General features: G+C 42.2%; 1 protein-coding gene across 2 annotated transcripts in view; it reads right to left on the bottom strand.

Annotated features, from left to right (window-relative positions):
- LOC126266769 (protein NDRG3) overlaps window positions 1–9,869 on the bottom strand; it is a 481,178-nt gene extending 471,309 nt beyond the window's left edge. The window contains exon 1 of one of the 2 annotated variants that reach the window (XM_049971295.1): window positions 9,555–9,869. In XM_049971295.1, coding sequence (XP_049827252.1) covers window positions 9,555–9,610 — 56 coding nt within the window. In that variant the 5' untranslated portion in view covers window positions 9,611–9,869. The remainder of the gene's footprint in view (window positions 1–9,554) is intronic. The other variant, XM_049971297.1, reaches the window with a different exon arrangement.
- Between the last annotated feature and the right edge of the window lie 12,883 nt (window positions 9,870–22,752).

Raw genomic sequence — 22,752 nt, 5'->3', positions numbered from 1 at the left:
ACAGATATGATTTCACGAATACCGACAGATTGAAGCGGCGAGTGAAAATCTGTACCGGGGCTAGGAATCGAGCCCAGGTCTCTTGCTTAGTAGGCAGGTGCGCTGGCCACTAAGCCTTCTTGGAAGGGTGTTCCCGGTACTTTATACTGAGAAATAATAGTTACGGAAACATTTGATACGTTGCGCCGGTTCGGAGTTAATTACCGCTGAAGTTCGCCCATAAGCCCGCCAGATACAATTAGAGTCAGTTGTTCTCATAGCGTAGATGATGGCGCACGATACTGCTCAGCCTTTAGATAGGGTTCTATCCTTACTACTGTCCCAAGTCCAATTTTTGTATTGCCCTCTTGTTCGGCTTTACCTAACCAAACAAAGCACACGTTTGGAGACACCGTCTCTGGCGGACCGCTGGAATATGCTTGTGCAACGACCTGAAGGGATAACTTCACAAAGAAACACCAACGAGCTTTAGGGGCAGGTTCATTAGGTCAAAGAGAGAAAAAATTCTAGTTAACATGGGTTCTAGAATTCCAACCTTAACAGCTAAGAGCACTTTCTCATCTTCGATACAATTTCAAGGACATTATTTTCCATATTTTTCGAGCAGGTAATATGGACCAAAACAAGAAAAAAGTATAGCAAACATGGGCTCTAAAATGCACACCTTAAGAGTTTATAAGTACTTGTTCGGTAGAAGAGGTATATTTTACAATATCGAAGATGAACGAGTGCTCATAATTCTTAAGGTACGCATTTTTCTTGTTTTGATGTAAGGAACCTTTCCCTAAGGCTTGTCGAGTTTTTTTTTTTTTTTGCAACCTGTACAATGATGAGCCAAAACATTATGGCAAATTGCTTAAAAATGTGTTTGTGCACAACATATCAGTGATTCTGCGTGGCATGGATTCACCAAGTCCTTGGTAGGTTTCTGGAGGTATTGTTACCAGCTGTCTTCTCCGTAAATTACTGGCCGTAGTTCGTGAGCGTGGGGCTGGCGCTCGATAGCGTCCCACAAGTGTTCCGTAATGTTCAGACGAGGCGAATTTGATGGCCAAGGCATCAACGTGACTTCACTGCCACGCCTCTTAAAGCACTGTAGCACTGTAGCACGATTCTCGCGTTGGGCACAGTCTGTAATGGGTCTGTAACACTCCTGTCGGCTATTCCTGAAGTTGCTTTTAAGTCTGAAGATTTCTCTATGATGAGAATGACACTTTGTTCAATGACACTTTGTTCTGTTTGCTAGAAACTGTTCAAACCTATCAGATAGTTGGTCTGACTCTCGTTCTTTGATCACTGAGCGCCAGTGCGAAACTATCGAAAGGTCCCGGATGACGACATCAACGTGAGCGCCAGTATCTATTGTTATCTGTGTTTCGTGGGCGAACAGAGGGAGCTTGCTTTCACGTAGTCGTTTCCAGAACCCATGTTGATTCCAACAGAAGAGATCTTTGGTCTCCAGAAATGTCATAAGACATTAGACGAATAACAGCGTGGACTATGCATTTAAGCACTCGTTCTCCCGTGCTCCATACGCGACTGGAACAGTATGAAACATTAATTAGTTTTACAGTGAGAAGTATCTAAAAATAACTTAATGCATTCGTGATGGAGGAAGTGAAACGTAGGCCCACGCCAGCAAAACGTTTCGCAAAATGAGCATGAAAATCTGAAATCTGTCATTCTTCTGGTAGTCCTTGATCAAGGAAAAATTTTGAAACATAGTTGAAGATGAGGAAGGAGAAATAAAAAAGTTTGACGTTTTCTGATGACACTGACATCCTATCAGAGACGTCAAAGGACTAGGAATATCAGTCTAACGGATAGGATAGCGGCGTGAAAAGGGATTAGAAGATGGACACAAAAAAGTAAAACATGGGTAATTGAATGTAGTCAAATTAAATCAAGTGACGCTGGGGAATGAGATTAGAGATTGAAACACTAGAAGTAATAGATTTATATTGCTATTTGGTCAATAAAATAACTGGCAGTGCGTGAAGTACAAAGGATATAAAATGCAGACTGTCAATAGCAAGAAAAGCATTTCCAGAAATTAAAGGTGTTATTAACTTCAAGTAGAAATTTAAATGTTAGGATGTGTTACCCGATGGGATATCTCTGGGGCGTCGCCTTATACCGAAATGAAACGTAGACAGCTCAGACAAAAAGAGTAGTGCGACAGAATAATGTTGAAGTTTACAGGAGTACATCCGATAACAAATGAAGAGGTACTGAACAGAAACATACAGAAAAGAATTTTATGCCACACCTTGACTACTTCCTGAGACATCAAGAAATCGTCAGATTAGTAATAGAGGGAAATATTGGGAGTTGGGCAGATAAAAATTGTAATTGGAGACGAGGATTTGACTATTGTAAGCAGTTTCAAACAGACGTAAATTGCAGTACCTATGTAAAGGCTTCCTTAGTGTAGACTAAAGTCCGATTACTATTACATGATAGCTGGCGTCTGTTACTTGCTGCTATAGTGTTGCTACCGGCTACCGCTCGGTTATAGGTGACACACACAATCACGGCGGGTCACGTCACAAATTAGCTTAATTTGTAACGCGAAGCAAACTTGGAAGTGGACACCGCCAGGTTTGTCGGAAATGGGAGATGCACTGTCACCTGTTGATTTTAAGTGACCAATGAGTGAACTTCGACACGTGGCATGTTTTGTATCTCTGAATTTAAACTCATGTCCTACGTTAATCACAACCTCGTCATGCGCAATATATCCCAAAAATGTCGGTCAGCAATATGCGGCACAACTAAAACCACGATCTCTTTGTTCACCCGATTAAAGCTAACCTTTGCGTGCAAACCCAACACTGAAAAAAAATCAGTTTCTCTCTATGATTGGTTACCTGAAGCTATCCTCACACTGGCTACAGAAAGCGCCGTGTTACCAAAAGATGAGCAGTACTCGTTGGCACCTGGTTGCAGTTTTTAAGTGACACAGGCATATTCCAAACGAAGAAAGAATGTTAGGATGAAAAATGAGAGGAAATAAAGTCAATACGATTATGAAAAATGAATAGGTTGCATTTAAACCAATTAACAAAATAAAAAATAATGAAATATTTTGATTAGATTTAAAAATAAAAGAAATTCCGGCACAATTGACGAGGATCGAACCTACAGCCTTGTACACGTCAGACTAAAATGTTAACTTTTGCGCTACGCTACATCGTTGCAAAAGCAGCTGCATTCGTAACAACGATAAATTGCAACCTTAAAAAATTGACTTCGCGAAATGCCGTACGATGCTTATCTAATGTAAGCCGATGTCTGTGATTATGATAACTGTGTATATGACGCTGAATCGCGTCGTCTGCGGATATCTCCAGCTGTGTTTGGTTACTGCTGTGTACGAGACGTGTGTATTTCATTAGATCCAAATATATCTACGAAGAATGCTGGACAAGGAACTGGATGTGAACTGACCAGTTTTTGTGCAGTTTGGCAACGGCTTTCGGTTCGGTTGTGACGTCGAGCGCGCTTATTGGAGGAAACCAGCTCCAACGCTTGAAGTGACAACTGACAATTCTAATCGGTCTGTAGTATCTATGACTGCATCAAACTACTCTTCAGAGTGAAGACAACAACATGTGTTTGGATAAATGTTCCCGGTGACGCTGCGAGAAGAAAGCGAGTAGCGGACGGAGGCTTACCCAGTGACCCTTCCGCTGGTGGCGGGAGGCGGTCACACGTATGCAGGCAGCGCTGAGAGGAAGCGGACCACAAAACACTCCCGCCTCTGGCTGGTCTGGGAATAACGGAGAAAGTGCCGCTGCCTCGGCCGCTGCAAGCTGGCCGGAACCACAAGAACCGAGTCCGGGAATGCTGCCGAGCTGGACGTTCACCGGTAGCCAAGCCATAGGCACTCAAAAAGCTCGGTATTCCCTAGAGGCCCGGAAGGCGCGACACAGGGGAACACATTTATGATAATCCGTGCAGACTGCAAATTGCGTTATACTCTTGTTTAGAACTAGCAAGTCGACATTTTGACCGCACAAACCCAAGGTATTTTACACCATATTGAAAGGTGATTTCACTGTCTCCTTCACGCTTTTTATGGAAACTTTCTATTGCACGTTGTAGAACTTAGTGCCTATACAAAGACGCGGATTGTTTCCTAGTCATTGCTCCGAACTCTCATAATGGTAGAGGCCTACACGAATAAGAAATCTGTCCGCACTGTCTAGTCTTATAAACATCTGGAGACGTTTCAGTATAGTAAATAACTTTACCCTCTTTCAGTGCGGCAGCGTTCTAAAGGTAAGCTTGTGCCTCAATTTTCTTAGAACTTCGTAATTCACATTCAACGTACACGAGAATATTCTCATAAAACGTAGGTATATTACATTCCTGATATGCTCTTTTAATTACTACTTCTCGCTGTAATTATTGAACATAATTAACAATACCAATATCATATTCATTGACAGCTTATTGTACATCCTCGCACATTCCTAACTTCACCTGACAAAGTGGAGATCTAGGATAACTGTTGTAACAGGACTTGTGACCTGCGAAGCGGCAAAGATTAGCGCATATCTTCTTTCATTTGCTCTTAACCTGTTTGAAACTTAGTTCTTTGGGCGAGATTTACAGGATATACGAGTGTCAAGTTCATTGAAAAAAAAAAACCTGCAGAAAAGCGTTCTTTTTTTCCGTCTGCGAAGCGTGTGAAGCCTTGTTCAGTAGAATTTCGAGCCGGATTTCAGTAACTTGCTGGCACAGTATTTCGACAGAATGTCTTCTGGGCTTATGCTGATGGAAGTACATTGAGTTTAGTGCACTTTAAACAGTATACGCTTAACCAGAGAACTGAGCCGAAATATCGTGGTAGCAACATACTGATATCTAGAAGCTCACCCGAAACTTCATAGAACGTTCTATGGGCCTGGAAAGTTTTAAATTTCGTATCGAGCCTTATTCACATAAAACTCAGTGAATTATAATTCAATAACAGAGGCAATTTTCTGTAGGCTGAAGTGTGAAACAGATCGCTAACTCGTGTTGTCAAGCGTTGCTGAGTCACATGGTCACGTCCCATGTGTTCTAACACCGTTGAGACAACGCAGTTTCTTTACGTATCTCCAACTCTTCATTCTTTGCCATAGCATCCGTAATGGCCTGACCATTCAAAGTGTGTAGTTGCAAGGTCAGTAGTACAACTGGAAACTATTTGAGATGCAAAATGACGAGGATTTGTTTATTCGTTATTCTTTCGTAATTTTGTCATCAAGACGCAGATTAATTTCTCTTTGAAAAACAACAAAACAATTACACCTATGATCGTTGTTGTGTTCCGAGTATTCTAAACAAAACTTTTCTGCCACTTCTCCGCGTTCTTTTTATTATGCCTCTGCATGAAGGCAACTTAGAAAGAAGCACATGAAGTAACGCCATCAACGACGGGCAAAGCTTGCTTACAGTGTTATATAAAGTGCAGCTAGTGGGGACCGTACTGTAACATACTCTGTACGCAAGGAAAAAAGGTAAGATTCTTTCCTACAGCCACGAACAACACACACGCAAGCAACCAAGATTCATGCGCAAACTACGAGCTAGACCTTCAAACTTAGTGCACAAATCTCAGTGCGAAATCACCGAGCAGATGTACCCTAGGAATGCATTTCTTGAAAATATAGCCCCAGTTGCTTGTACATAGGCAACATGGAAAACCGAAGCTCGTTTCTTAACCATTATTACGTAACTTAATTATTTTGGTAGACATGAATTCGTAGTTTGTATATATGTAAACCTCGGCAGGAATAGTACACCGAAAGTAACATAAAAAAAAGAATCTAGTTTTATTACATCCGTTACGAATACCCAGCGAATCTCTCACCGAACGGAACAACAGATTGCTTTCAAGGAAGCATCCCCGGCCTATCTCTGCGAAAGGAGCCGTCCAGATAGGCCGCGGGTAAGGTAGCCGAAACTGCTCCGGAATGGCAGCAAGCGGCGGTTACGCAGTGTGGGCGCCGTGGGTAACCAAGAATTGCTTTACACTTTCATATTTTGTGTTATTTTGAAGAATTCGATTCAAGCGCACAGTAGATTCCCATTGTGACAACGGATACAAACAATGTGCGCAATCTGGGCGGCAAGGCTGGCGGTGTGGTATTGATCACGTAGGGAGCTGATGAGTTCCGGAGAACTAGAGCATTCCTAGCGTAGAAATTGAAAGATAGATATAAGTTACTCTTCATACGCTAAGTTGGTTTGGAGTAAGTACAAGGTCATACGAAATACGGGAGTATCTGCTCATTTCGATGTGTTCTTTTGAGCACTGACACATATAGCCTAGTCGTAACTGGCGACACTATCCAACTAAGATAATCAGGAACAATAGGCATACATCATTTGCGTCATAAGCACAACGATAGAGAATACTTCAGATATAGCGTGCGTTTTAGATGAAAACGGATCATATTAAGAACTATGCTGAAGGAAAAAAGAAAATTGTGCTCTGTTGTCAGTAGTTTCCGAACAGCTCCTACCTGAAACTGTAGAAGCGGAAATGACGCAGTTGACATTAAATTATTGGCTGCCTTAGTGTCTTTTTGCATGTTGTATTCGAAACTATCATCGCTGCCTTGAATTCATTTTACAGTTCGCGTTTGCAGACGCACTGTTGCTAAACGGACCTTGTGTCTAACTTCTGTTTTAACCTGTGCACATGTATTCGAAACTAAACTGAGGATTTAGCCCTGCCTTCAGTTTGAGATAACATTACAGAGTATTAGTTACGCGGGGAAACTGGTAAAACAAATAACGACTTATTACCTTCCTACTCTAGTATCTTACTGATTCTTTCAAACAATTGTTGAGCATAGAGCTTACGTTTGAATTCCATTTTCCACCAATAGGTACCATACTATCAGCTATTGGCAATCCCGTTCGCTCATGAAATATACTGTATGCTGTACGGAACACACTGCCACGAAAACATTCAGTAACCTGAAATACTGCTGCAGGTACAGTAAACCCTGCTACATCAATTGCACATAGATTCAAGTTTCTATGAAGAAAATTTTTACACATGCTCCTGTTCCAAACATTTATAAAAGTGATGTACCTGAAAATTTCTTTGCAACAGATCTTAAACACAAAAGTATCATTGTGAGCATTCAGATGCAGAGATCAGATTTTTTCCCGCCAAGTTATACAGTGCTCAGAGACTTAACTTTCTGGTACTTACCTATGAAAAGTGGATGTTCATCCTTTCTTGTACTTCGATTTGCGTCCGTAGAAGCAAGAGTTATCCAGCAATGCTGTTAATAAATGAAAGCACAAAAACTCAAATACGTTTAATATTAAAGTTTCGGCCTTAGTGTAAATTGTAAACAAACAACGCTGTACCGGACGTCAAGTGACATTTTTCATTCAATGTTGGTGACATACGCAGTACGGTATGCACACATTAGATATTTTGGCGCCATACAGGAAATCTCTAATTCCATAGAAAGAGCGTATAGTCCCGTTTAACAAGTAGAGTAGTCGCTTCAGCATCTTTATTGATAATGCTGCGATGGTTATCCACATAACGAACAATTATATGCTTCTCGTATTCTCTTGTCCAAAACCTTATTACGAGGTTTTTAACTGACAACTAAAGATTTGCAGCGCCTACGCTATACGAGATAGCGGCGTCATATCGCACTACTTTAAATACACACTATGTACACCAGGGGGTAGGCGATATACAGTGAACCCGACCTCCACCGACCATTTCGGAAGTTGTCCAGGGATGTGTTTTAGTATACGAAGCGTTTGGTCTATAGTTGTTCGTAACACACAGAGTAATAATAATTTATTCGGTTTTATTTCCACAGTTTTTTCCCCTATGAAATACCTGCACAATAGTGGAAATTGTTTTCAATATGGAACCACCAATATGCACAGCACGGTACACAGTGTAAAAGAACAACCTTCACACATGCAAAACTACTGTAATGTGGTTGCCGTCGCAACTTGAAGGGCTAGCAAGGGGATCGTGCGAACTTGCCTTCATCGATTTGATTCATATTGACAGGATGTGTAGGGTACGACTACGACTTCAACATATGTAAGCAGTAAGACGCAACTGTCCACGGTTTCCGAGAAAATGGTCTTCGAAAATTTTACGCGTATTTACATTTTTTTTTTTTTTTTTTTTTTTTTTTTTTTTTTTTTTTTTTGGGGGTTTGCTAGTACACGAACCGTCTGCAGTCCAGCGTGTTTAAGCGGTTAGTTTCAGGATCGCGAGGACCATGAATCGAATATTCCTGCCTGAACTTGTTTCGTATGACGTAATTATGATGACTGTGTTGTCATCATTAAATTATTCATATATTATTCCCATAGTCATTATCTTGAAAAGAAGGGAAAACAACTTTCTAAATAAAACTGAAAAATAGATACATAAGAACTTTCAATCAAATCAACATAGTCATTTTGTTTATATTATTTTCTCTACATGTCTGACAAGTGTAAAGTATAGCCTGTGGAGCATTGAAAGGATCGGGATGGTACTGATCACAGAAACATGGGAAACAGTAATTATTGCGGCATACAGCACTCATAATGAAAGAGAATCCTTGCATGTGCATGGTTCCAAAACAACCTTGGGTTACATTCGCAACAGGTTCTTGGACACCATACTATTTCGCGGCGTACCACTCATATCTGTTAGAATAACGTGGCAATGAAATAAACAAAAGAGCACGAGAAGCGAGATTCAATCTACAGACATCGAGCTTATGAAATTAAGCATCTACTCATTCGGCTGCGGAATCCTTGCTTACTAGCGTCCATGCCAAGTATGTAAGCACGCGCAAAATGTTCATCCTTGACTTTTTCGGAAACGGTTGACAGTTGCGTCTTGCTATTTACATATGTTGAAGTCCTAGTAGTGCCCCACACTATCCGTCAATACGAATCAAACTGGCGAGGAGAAGTTCGTACGGTCGCCTTATCAACCTAGCGTCGTTGTGCTATTGTTCCCTAACACTAGGTGCACATCGGCTAATTCTTCAACAGTAAACTTACCCATACTGCAAAGTGTTACTTTTAACGAACATCAGGACATAACATTTCTGACTACCAGCCTTAGGACGGAGATTAAAGAGGGCATTACTTTTGTTAACTGCAATTATTGTAAGTGAATGGAATAACGTTTGTTTCCAAACGAGAGACACAGCGCGCATACCGTCGACATTCTCACTGTTGTGTAGAAACTTTCTTAGCGCAATACAAATGCCAAGATAAATGGAGGTGAGAGGGCAAACGGAATGCAATTAGTCTGTAACGAGCACAGTTATCTCATGCCAAAACACTCAGAAAATAGCTCCGAACAACTTCCGATATCTTCTCGCTGGAGTTCGAATTCACCCCGTAAGCTTCACAGTGGCACGCTTTGATAGCTATATTTAGGGCGAAATTCCTGTCAGGCGTAAGAACTGACAAAGTTACCGGTATTCGTAACGGAAAATACGGAGCCGTACCGACTCGAATCGTGAAGTGGAAACACGAAGCAATAGAGTGGCAGTACTCACGGGGGCCTGGGCTCGGCTGGAGGTGCAGGTTGGCTGGCGTCGCTGAGGGCCATCATGCTGGCTGCTGGTAGCTGTCGCCGCTCGCCACTGCCGCTGCCGCTGCCACGGCGTCACTGGCGCGAAGCGGCGGCTGGGCCCGAGACGCGGCCGCAGTCAGCTGCCTGCCTGCCTGTTGCCCCTCCCACAGGCCGCCACTGCCTCAGCCTGCTGCAGCAGACGCGGCACACAACACACGGGGCGCCGCGGCACGTGCACGTGCGCCAGTAGGTGGCAGCGTCTCGCCGTGCCCATTCGACCGCGTTGCCTACATACACTACCAACACCTGGACCACAGGACTGCGTGCATCCTGGTGACGTCACACAGTGACTACCTGCGCCAACGAGATATACTTCTCGTGGGACTCGGTCGTCAGCAAAGCCCAAGAGAAAGACAGGCTGTGGCGCTTACGTCACAGCACGTCACTCGAGTGCCAGCAGCCAGGGTCCGTCCTACAAGCAGGACTTCGAGGCCGACTAAGGCGGCAAAGTTTTAGGGGCGCCAGGGGGCAAAAAAATAATAAATAAATAAATAAATAAATAAAAAATAAAAATATTTTCAAATTAAAAATGAAAAAAAATTGAGCAAATGAGGATAAACCAAAGCACAGAACTGTTTTCAAAAGCATACGGAACACTTACTTACAAGGGAACCTCCCCATCGCACCCTCCTCAGATTTAGTTATAAGTTGGCGCAGTGGATAGGCCTTGAAAAACTGAACACAGATCAATCGAGAAAACAGGAAGAAGTTGTGTGAAACTATGGAAAAAATAAGCAAAATATACAAACTGAGTAGTCCATGCACAAGATAGGCAACATTAAGGATAGTATGAGCTCAGGAGCGCCGTGGTGACGTGGTTAGTGTGAGTACCTGTGGAACGAGAGGTCCTTGGTTCAAGTCTTCCTTCGAGTGATAAGTTTAATATTTTATTTTCAGACAATTATTATCTGTCCGTCCGTCCGATGCGAGGTAACTGCCCCGTAGTATCTGGACGCTACACCTAAACAAACATCGAAACACACGACGTCAGTCGACTGCAGCGCACGGAAGAGAGAGTATTCCTGCTAACGAGGCTCCCTGGCTGGCAGATGACTCTTCGCTACTTTGGACGAGAGTGCATTAAATACGTGTGATGTATTCCGTGGGCAATATTAATCCAGCAAATATAGCTCGCGACTTCAATAACAAGGTCAATGAATATTTTCCGAACTGTAAGGAACGATTGTCCAACATTTGTATGATTATTTCCTACAATTGTTGATAAACAGGACGTGTGTGATGACGATACCTTGCTGATTGCTGCGGGGCTCTATGTACCAGATGATGAGATTGAAGACGATCCGTACGAAGAACACGAAGAGGAAATACTGCGACTTCAATCTGATGGCATTTCTTTGGGTTACATGAAGGAAATGCTCCAATACAGGTTACTGTCCAAACCAATTAATAGACACAAATACATATTATGGAGAAAAGTAACAAATAAATTTAAGAAATTTAAAGGGATGGAGGAAAAAAGCACAATTAAATATTGCAAAGAAGTCGTGGAACGAGGTGGAACCCGATGACAGAAGTTCAGTGAACTAGAAAACCATGTATACCGACAATTTATTAAAGCCAGAAATGAATTAAGTGCAGTGCATGATAAGCACCTACAGATTTGGGGATTGCATTACGCTAAACAAATCGGCCTGTACTTCAAGGCTTCATCTCATTGGCTTGTCACGTTCAAAAGAAAATACAAAATTACGAGCAGGAAGATTACTAAATATGTCAGCAAGAACTACGCGAATAACCTGGAAGAACTTTTAGAGTGTTCCAAGACGTTTGTTACAGAAACTAACGTCAGATTACAACAGTGTGATGGCATTGAAACAGAGGATGACACGCGTATAGCTGAAATACTAAACACCTTTTTCCAAAGCTGTTTCACAGAGGAAGACCGCACTGCAGTTCCTTCTCTAAATCCTCGCACAAACGAAAATATGGCTGACATCGATATAAGTGTCCAAGGAATAGAAAAGCAACTGGAATCATTCAACAGAGGAAAGTCCACTGGACCTGACGGGATACCAATTCGATTCTACACAGAGTACGCCAAAGAAATTGCCCCCCTTCTAACAGCCGTGTATCGCAAGTCTCTAGAGGAACGGAAGGTTCCAAATGATTGGAAAAGAGCACAGGTAGTCCCATTCTTCAAGAAGGGTCGTTGAGCAGATGCGCAAAACTATAGACCTATATCTCTTACGTCGATCTGTTGTAGAATTTTAGAACATGTTTTTTTGCTCGCGTATCATGTCGTTTTTGGAAACCCAGAATCTACTCTGTAGTAATCAACATGGAGTCCGGAAACAGCGATCGTGTGAGACCCAACTCGCTTTATTTGTTCAAGAGACCCAGAAAATATTAGATACAGGCTCCCAGGTAGATGCTATTTTCCTTGACTTCCGGAAGGCGTTCGATACAGTTCCGCACTGTCGCCTGATACACAAAGTAAGAGCCTACGGAATATCACACCAGCTGTGTGGCTGGATTGAAGAGTTTTTAGCAAACAGAACGCAACATGTTGTCTTCAATGGAGAGACGTCTATAGACGTTAAAGTAACCTCTGGCGTACCACAGGGGAGTGTTATGGGACCATTTGCTTTTCACAATATATATAAATGACTTAGTAGATAGTGTCGGAAGTTCCATGTGGCTTTTCGTGGATGATGCTGTGGTATACAGAGAAGTTTCAGCATTAGAAAATTGTAGCGAAATGCAGGTAGATCTGCAGCGGATAGGCACTTGGTGCAGGGAGTGGCAACTGACCCTTAACATAGACAAATGTAATGTATTGCGAATACAGAGAAACAAGGATCCTTTATTGTATGATTATATGATAGCGGAACAAACACTGGTAGCAGATACTTCTGTAAAATATCTGGGAGTATGCGTGCAGAACGATTTGAAGTTGAATGATCATATAAAATTAATTGTTGGTAAGGCGGGTACCAGGCTGAGATTCATTGGGAGAGTCCTTAGAAAATGTAGTCCATCAACAAAGGAGGTGCCTTACAAAACACTCGTTCGACCTATACTTGAGTATTGCTCATCGGTGTGGGATCCGTACCAGATAGGGTTGACGGAGAAGATAGAGAAGATCCAAAGAAGAGCGGAGCGTTTCGTCACAGGGTTATTTGGTAAGCGTGATAGCGTTACGGAGATGTTTAGCAAACACAAGTGGCAGATTCTGCAAGAGAGGCGCTAAGCACCGCGGTGAAGCTTGCTCGCCAGTTTTCGAGAGGGTGCGTTTTTGGATGAGGTATCGAATCTATTGCTTCCCCCTACTTATACCTCCAGAGGAGACCACGAATTTAAAATTAGAGAGATTCGAGCGCGCACGGAGGGTTTCAGACAGTCGTGCTTCCCGCGAACCATACGCGACTGGAACAGAAAAGGTAGGTAATAACAGTGGCACGTAAAGTGCCCTCCGCCACACACCGTTGGGTGGCTTGCGGAGTATAAATGTAGATGTAGATTACTAAATATGTAAGCAAGAACTACGCGAATAAACTGGAAGAACTTTTAGTGTGTTCCAAGACGTTTGTTACAGAAACTAACGTCAGATTCCAACAGCGTGAAGACGCATATGTTATCAACACAGATCAGTCTGGTTTTAACTATGGAATGAAATCGACCCGCTCGTTATCGTTAGTTGGAGAAGGCGACACGGAATGTACTGTAGACCAGGTGCATGCCACTTCACATTGTTATACCATACAATATGCTCTGAACAAAGCTGGTTTTCTTTTACCTACATTTTATTTATGTCTGCGGGAAAAAAATGGTGTATGTAGACCGCAAGTTCAGCAACAGGTGAATAGGGTACTTGCGCAAACGCCGAATGTCAATTGCAGTGCGTCAGGAAAAATGGAGAAAAGACTAGTGAAAGACTTTAATGAATGTGTGCTTGCTCCTTACGCGGACAAAGATTTTGCCTTACTCCTTGACAGCTATACAGGACAGAAGGATCAGGCATTGTACAGTTTTAGTGTGGGAGTAGACGTGATTGCCATTCCTCCAGGTTGTACACCTCCTGTGCAACCGTTATATGTGTTTGGTTTTCGGCACATGAAATACTTTGTGAAAAGATTCTATAATTTTGCGAAGCTGCACAGGTACACAGAGCAGTATTGCTTACGTGATCTTGTGTCAATTATCAAAGTTCAGGCATTCACACATAATCAACTTCGCTCTCCAGAATTCCAGGACATGTTCAGATTTGCTTGGACATATGCAGGATTTGACGGTCTACACACGGAAAAATTTGGAAACGTTAAAAACATATGTTTTGACAGAGCACAGTTAAAACTGTGCGACTTTGAATCTATTGCATTCACTTGTTGCAGTTTATGTGACAAACTCTTATATTTTCATCACTTTTTTGGGAATGATTATCATATCCACAAGAAAACCTAAATCGGGCAAGGTAGGAGAATCTTTTTACCAATTCGCCAAGTGTACAAGTCAGGTGGGTCGACAACATATTCCTGTCATGTGACGCACATGTCGTCACCAGTGTCATATGGAATATATCAGACGTGTTTTCCTGTGGAGGAATCGGTTTTACCTATGAGCTTGCGATCAAATATTTTCGGTTCCCATTGGAAAAGGACGTCCTTTCGTCTACTAATCGCACGGTTTTGCGGTGCGGTCGCAAAACACGGACACTAAACTTATTATAGTGAACAGAGACGTCAATGAACGAACGGACAGATCATAACTTCGCGAAAATAATGAAAGTAAACTTTTCACTCGAGGGAAAACTTGAACCAAACAAAGTAAACTTTTCACTCGAGGGAAGACTTGAACCAAGGACCTCTCGTTCCGCAGGTGCTCACGCTATCCACGGTACCAGGGCGCTCCTGAGCTCACTTTATCCTCGATGTTGCCTGTCTTGCGCATGGACTACTCAGTCTGTATATTTTGCTTATTTTTTCCATAGTTCCACACAACTTCTTCCTGTTTTCTCTGTGTTCAGTTTTTCAAGGCCTATCCACTGTGTCAACATACAACTAAATCTGAGGGGTGTGTGATGGGGAGGTTCCCTTGTTAGTAAGTCTCTACTTTCTTTGACGAAAGTAAATACATTGCCTGTATCTACTTAAAAACTAGAGCAGCCGCTCCTGAGTACAAAACGGAAAAAAAACCATGACCGTGGTTCATCTCTGTCGAGCGCTGGAGCGGGACACGTGTCCTAGCTTGCCGAAGGTTAGTAAAGAATTTATGAAAACGTACGAAGAATCTGAGTGGTACTTTTCATGTGAAATAAGTATAAAATAAGAATAAAGTACTATCATTCAGAGCGTTACTTCTGATAAACTTTACATGTTACTCATAGAGCGCGACACATAAAAACAGAGCCAAGTTTTGATTCCGTACTATAACTTAATTGTAATTCTGTACAAGAAAGTATCTGAAGCCAAAAATTTACTGTACAGAAGACGGAAAATTCTAAATTGATTATCTCTCCTTGAAGAAACAGTTTAAGGAAAAAAAATGTACTTAATAAAAGTTGTTTTTACTTAAGGTTTAACGACCACAGTGAACAACTTAGTGGACTATAAGCAGTGGCCCGTCCCTAATTTAGGGCCACTGACTCCAGGGAAGGGAAAGAGCCAGTGCTTTTAAACACTCACAACACCCGTGCCTCATGCGATTTGAACACGGAGACATCTCGGACGAATGAACAGAGGACAGTCGCTTACACAGCTGCGCCACCGGCGTGGCTAATAAAAATTGTAAATTCTCAATATAAAATGCAAACAAGGCGTCATTTATTTATTTCATCGCAAGAACGTGGAAGATGAAAAAGATTTATTCCTCATTTTAAAAATATGTCAGTTGAAACAGAAAAGAAATAACAACACGATTAACCAGATGACATAGTTTGACGCCTCTCCCATCAATATAGCACTATTTCAAAATTCAAGGAAAAATTCATTTGCACTAGAAAATAGTTACACACCTTTACTAATCCATTTTCTTGCAATTAAAAAAGTAATTGATTCCAAATAGAGTTGCACCATTATATTCAGCTGAGTTCTAATTTAAAATAATAAGCACATTCTTTCTTTTTCAATAAGTTGCGAAATTTCAAAAATTGAGGACATTTGTTGTTTTCAGTCAGTTTTTAAGGAACTTAGGACAAAACATGAAAACTGAGGACTGTCCCAACAAAATGAGTATGTCTAGTCACATTAGTTTAATGATTTAAAGTATAATAGGAGATTTGCATTGTTCTGCCGTTGGATGTCGGTGGTGGTGGTGGTGGTGGTGGATTAGGATGGTAGTAATAAACAAGAGGCGTTAGTTTTCAGTTCTCGCCTAGGGCGGTAAAACGTCAAACAACCGTTCTGCCAGCAGCTGTCTTCGGCGGGGAACGAGTAACTATTGTCCGCATCTTGTGGTCGTGCGGTAGCGTTCTCGCTTCCCGCGCCCGGGTTCCCGGGTTCGATTCCCGGCGGGGTCAGAGATTTTCTCTGCCTCGTGATGACTGGGTGTTGTGTGATGTCCTTAGGTTAGTTAGGTTTAAGTAGTTCTAAGTTCTAGGGGACTGATGACTATAGATGTTAAGTCCGATAGTGCTCAGAGCCATTTGAACCATCTTTGAGTAACTATTTCAGACGAGTTAATAATTCTTGTCTGCGCGTTTAAATACATGCAAGCTCTCGATAGCACACGTCAAAGTCAAAACCTTTAGTAGGTACCATTTCAATTACACACTAATCTCCTGTAGGCCTTGCACCGAACCGAGGGCTCGCGAAATGTTCGCCTGCGCACAAGCCGGCTCTTCTACTTCTTCATTGTTATTTCATTCCATTTGGACCGGAAGTGAGCTGTCAGTGGCACAATATACCGCTCTTTGGCGAAGCTAATTAAAAAACATAGAATGAGAAACAAAATTTGCAGTTGCAGCTAAAAAACGAAAATACATACATTTTCAAAACACAGAAAGTTGAAACGCGTCTGAAAAAAAAAGAACCGAAGCATTGCACTCGTACTTACAATCTGAAGGACTGCCACTGAATGTGCTTTCCGCTCTTTAGTCAAACTAATTAAAAACATACACTCCTGGAAATGGAAAAAAGAACACATTGACACCGGTGTGTCAGACCCACCATACTTGCTCCGGACACTGCGAGAGGGCTGTACAAGCAATGATCACACGCACGGCACAGCGGACACACCAGGAACCGCGGTGTTGGCCGTCGAATGGCGCTAGCTGTGCAGCATTTGTGCACGCCGCCGTCAGTGGCAGCCAGTTTGCTGTGGCATACGGAGCTCCATCGCAGTCTTTAACACTGGTAGCATGCCGCGACAGCGTGAGTGTGAACCGTATGTGCAGTTGACGGACTTTGAGCGAGGGCGTATAGTGGGCATGCTGGAGGCCGGGTGGACGTACCGCCGAATTGCTCAACACGTGGGGCGTGAGGTCTCCACAGTACATCGATGTTGTCGCCAGTGGTCGGCGAAAGGTGCACGTGCCCGTCGACCTGGGACCGGACCGCAGCGGCGCACGGATGCACGCCAATACCGTAGGATCCTACGCAGTGCCGTAGGGGACCGCACCGCCACTTCCCAGCAAATTAGGGACACTGTTGCTCCTGGGGTATCGGCGAGGACCGTCTCCATGAAGCTGGGCTACGGTCCAGCACACCGTTAGGCCGTCTTCCGCTCACGCCCCAACATCGTGCAGCCCGCCTCCAGTGGTGTCGCGACAGGCGTGAATGGAGGGACGAATGGAGACGTGTCGTCTTCAGCGATGAGAGTCGCTTCTGCCTTGGTGCCAATGATGGTCGTATGCGTGTTTGGCGCCGTGCAGGTGAGCGCCACAATCAGGACTGCATACGACCGAGGCACACAGGGCCAACACCCGGCATCATGGTGTGGGGAGCGATCTCCTACACTGGTCGTACACCTCTGGTGATCGTCGAGGGGACACTGAATAGTGCACGGTACATCCAAACCGTCATCGAACCTATCGTTCTACCATTCCTAGACCGACAAGGGAACTTGCTGTTCCAACAGGACAATGCACGTCCGCATGTATCCCGTGCCACACAACGTGCTCTAGAAGGTGTAAGTCAACTACCCTGGCCAGCAAGATCTCCGAATCGGTCCCCCATTGAGCATGTTTGGGACTGGAAGAAGCGTCGTCTCACGCGGTCTGCACGTCCAGCACGAACGCTAGTCCAACTGAGGCGCCAGGTGGAAATGGCATGGCAAGCCGTTCCACAGGACTACATCCAGCATCTCTACGATCGTCTCCATGGGAGAATAGCAGCCTGCATTGCTGCGAAAGGTGGATATACACTGTACTAGTGCCGACATTGTGCATGCTCTGTTGCCTGTGTCTATGTGCCTGTGGTTCTGTCAGTGTGATCATGTGATGTATCTGACCCCAGGAATGTGTCAATAAAGTTTCCCCTTCCTGGGACAATGAATTCACGGTGTTCTTATTTCAATTTCCAGGAGTGTAGAATGAGAAACAAAATTTGTGGCTGTCATTCTATTTTAAATTAAAAATCAAAGGCAGACAGTTAAAAAATGAAAATACATACATTTTCAAAACACATCACAGAAATTTGAAACGATTGTGACAAAAAAAAAATCACTGGAGCACTGTACTGCACTTGCACTTAAAATTGTGGGAGGAGATACGTGTGATGAGGTGTACAAGGAACATGATGCTAATTTGAAACTTAACCTATTTTATTATACCTTTGTGAGCATATTTGAAAACAGTTTCCCTAAGAAAACAGTGAAATATAATTGTAAGAAACCATGAAAAAAGCCATGGCTTACTAAAGAGATAACAATATCTTGTAAACTGAAAAGGGAAATGTATCTTATAGTTAGGAGGAGTAATGATCCTGAAACAATGATACATTATAAAAACTACTGAGCTATATTAAGAAAACTTATAAAAAATTCCAGAAGTATGTGCATTGTGTCTGAGATTAACACATTTGATAACAAAATTAAAACAATTTGGAATATTGTGAAAAGGGAAACAGGGCAACCAAGAGCACAGGAAGACAGCATTTCTATCAACCGCAATAAAACGTTTGTTAAGAAGAAGTCAGAAGTAGAAAAAATTTTAATAATCATTTTTAAGTGTTGTACAGAAAATAGGTTCCACCTATTCATTAGAAAATGCAAGCCAGTATATGGAAGAGGCAGTACCTACGCAATTTAATAAAACTGAAATTTAACCCACATCTCCTACTGAAATTAGGAAAATAATAAATTCACTCAAAAGTAAAAGCTCACATGGAATTGATGGCATTTCCATCAGAGTACTAAAAGCTTGTTCCCAACAAATAAGTAGGATTCTCGGCCACATACAAAGTAGCTCACTGAAACAGGAAATTTTACAGATAGACTGAAATATGCTATAGTTAAACCATTGCATATCAAAGGGGATAGATCTGATGCTAACAACTACCGCCTAATCTCACTTCTGACAGATTTATCCAAAATTCTTGAAAAAGTAATGTATTCAAGACTAGCATCACATATTTGTAAAAATGAAGTACTAACAAAATGTCAATTTGATTTTCAGGAATCTTTTCTACAGAAAATGCTATATATGCTTTCACTGATCAAATAATAAATTCAATGAATAACAGATCATCACCCATTGGGATATTTTGTGATTCTCAAAGGATAATGATTGTGTGTATCATGACATTCTTCTAGATAAGCTTAAGTGTTGTCATATGAGTGGGACAGTGCACAAATGGTTTAATTCATGCTTTACTGGAAGAATGCAGAAGGTTGAAATTAACAGTACAGATAGTCTATAAAAACCAGTAGAGTCCTCTAACTGGGGAGGTATCAAGAATGGTGTCCCACAGTGTTCAGTCTTCAGTCCCTTATTTTTCTTAATATATATAGTAATGACTTGCCACTCTATATTCATGAAGATGCAAATTTTGTTCTTTTTGCTGATGATACAAGTATAGCAATCACATCCAAGAAGCTAAAATCAGCTGAGGAAATTGCAAATAATGTCTTTCAGAAGATTATTAAGTGGTTACCTGCATATGAACTCCCACTAAATTTTGAGAAAACAGTTTATACAATTCTGTACAGTAAATGGCATAACATCATTGATAAATATAGACTATGAACGGAAGTCTGTTGCTAAGGTAGAATACTCAAAATTTTTGGGTGTGTGCATCAATGAGAAATTGAATTGGAAGAAACACATCGATGATCTGCTGAAATGGTTAGGTTCAGCTACTTATGCTATTATGGTAATGGCAAATTTTGGTGATAAACATATCAGTAAATTAGCCTATTGTGCCTATTTTCATTCACTGCTTTCATATGGCATCATATTTTGGGACAATTCGTCATTAAGAGAGAAAGTATTCATTGCACAAAAGCGTGTAATCAGAATAACAGCTGGAGCCCACCCAAGGTCACCTTGCAGACATTTATTTAAGGAACTCGGGATATTCACAGGACCTTTGCAATACATATATTCACTTATGAAATTTGTCATTAATAACCCATCCCATTTCAAAAATAACATTAAAGGGCATAGCTACAACACTAGAAGAAAGGATGATATTCACTATTCTGGATTAAATCTCACTTTGGCACAGAAAGGAGTGAATTATGTTGCCACAAAAATCTTAGGTCATTTGCCAAATAGCATTAAAAGTGTGACAGGTAGACAACCAACATATAAAAGCAAATTAAAAGAATTTCTGAATGACAACTCCTTCTACTCAATAGATGAATTCTTAGATATGAAGTAGTAACTATAAAAAATAATGAATTAATTCATTATTTTGTGTAAAGAAAACTTATGTTAAAGTGACACATTCCACATCATTGCGAAATGTCGTATTCATGATCTATGGAACAAGGATTAATGTATGTATGTATGTTGTTTGTAAAGATGTAGGGTTCTGTTATGAGGGGAAACTATGGAAATGATAAGTAGGAGGTGAAGCGGATGGTGGAAAATACAGAGGGTGAGGAGGAGTAATGATGTGGGATAGGTGGAGAATAGTTAAACTTGGTAGAAGGGACAACAATATAGGAATTGTAAGTCCGCCTTGATGCAAAACGGTTTTTTGTTTTGTTTACTTATTTATTCCCCAAACTTCTTTCAGCGACAAATATCACCGTCAGCAGTGGGTTCTTTAAATCTAAAACATGAGAAAATAGCATAGTTATACACATTATTACATTTTAATGTTTGTTTTTCAAATACAGTGTGCTATTTTCTGCATGTTTTAGATCTAAAGAACCTATTGATGATGCCGATATTTTTCACTGAAACTAATTCGGGGGATAATTAAGTAAACAAACAACAAAAAGTGTTTTGCACCCCAAGGCTGGCTCACAATTTCCATATTGTTGTTTTTCTATGCAAAAACCGACCAAATGGAAGAGTTCCAAGATAAAGTTATTGATAGGAGGGATAAATATCTATGTTTATCTCATTGTCTGGGAGAGGGAGTTAGCTGAAGTGGCGTTGAGACAGGATGATGAGTGTGTGTAGGTGAAGGGATGTGTTACTAATATGTTTTCATACAGATTGAAGCTCCTCCGCGCCCACATCGAAACAGTGACCATCTCAATAGATCTACTGTCACTTCCGTATTGTTAGTTACAAATCGAAGGGATGTAGGGCCGTGATACTGTCCGAGTATCTGGTTAGGAGTACCCACTAACATGGGCCCATCGAGGTGACAGAGGTGGACAAAAAGTGATGAAGGGTAGCGCGTATAAGGCCAGAGGGAAATAAGTGCCAAGGCAAGCGCCCAAGGGAGAAAATCTCTGCGACATTCTGGACACGTAATAACAGCATTACTGGATTTTCTTGCTGTCTGCGACAGATCATGCAAGGGCAAGGTTGGTTAATGATTGGGTAACGTGCAATGCTCAGTACCAGCGTCATACATAGGTACTGCTGCAATGGGTACCGGCGATCTCTCCTGGGCCAGTGGCAGCGTCTGCATCCCTGTAAAAGCGATAGTCCTCATATTAGTGGTCGATTGGTCACACAATCGATCGCACATTACGGGAGGTTGTGTGAGTTCCGTCCTGTTCAGTGTGCAAGATTTGGTTTCCATGCTGTGGGTGGTTGAGCGATTGTGTCATTCATCTGGTGGTGACAACTTAAGTGTAATGCATTTGTTCGCCGTTGTTTGCATTGTTTGTGTTCTGAACAGACGTTGGGTGAGTGTGTGGTGGGCGCTGAGGGTCCGCTGCCCTCCCCTCACCGCTAGTGCCAGCGACTGCAGCAACGGAGACGCCGCTCAGCACTGGGCGCATTGGGAGGGGGGTTTGAAGCTGTTCTGGCGATTGTTTGGATGTTTCCGGCGCTTTTGCGCCTCAGCGACTCTTTGCATACTTGGCACCCTTTGTAACTGGTCACAGGGGGCCATTACAGTTAGCGCATTTGCGTCGGTCTGTTTGGCCTTGTGTGGAGTGTTGCGTTACGCTGTTGCGCGCGCATCTACTGCAACTGGTTTCAGCTTCAGCGTTTAGCTGAATGACTAAATCACTGGCAGCGATGACATTGTTTGGGGAGTTGCAACGTTTCGTGTACTTCTGTTGTGAAGGAGGAACTTTACTTTCAGCAAGCGGCGGGAGTGTGCCGTGTCGGTCAGCTTCATCATGTAGTTGGGTACGTTTTTGAACGTTCGGAAGCCCATCTTGCGGCTCATGCCTAAGAAATCTATTGGTGAAGACACAGCAGCGTACCAAGGTTAGTCATCAGAGGAGAGGCAATATGCTTATTGGAAGCTAGTTTCCGGATAGTACAGGACATGCGGAGGTGTTCGACAAAAGCCGACTCGTGGCCAGCGATAAATAAAGGTCTGAGCACACATCTGTGTGACGCCTCAATGCACTGTTTGAGACCATCGATAAATGCTTATCAAAGCCCTTTGGACGAGTCTTTCACAGTGTATCAGGGAAGCTTTTAACAAAGACCTTTGATAAAAGACAGAGGGCGGGCCATTGTTTACATGCCGATTCGCTTGCTTTGGTACATTTAAGCTATGGAATAGCGAAGAATATTTGGCGCGTGTTTGCCCCCACAGTGGTCATTGCAAAGTGTCAATAATATGAAATTCTTCATAACG

The sequence above is a fragment of the Schistocerca gregaria genome, chromosome 4, assembly GCF_023897955.1.
Source record: "Schistocerca gregaria isolate iqSchGreg1 chromosome 4, iqSchGreg1.2, whole genome shotgun sequence".
NCBI lineage: Eukaryota > Metazoa > Arthropoda > Insecta > Orthoptera > Acrididae > Schistocerca > Schistocerca gregaria.
The sequence above is the reverse complement of the archived record's forward strand: the minus strand, read 5'-3'. Positions and strand labels throughout refer to the sequence as shown.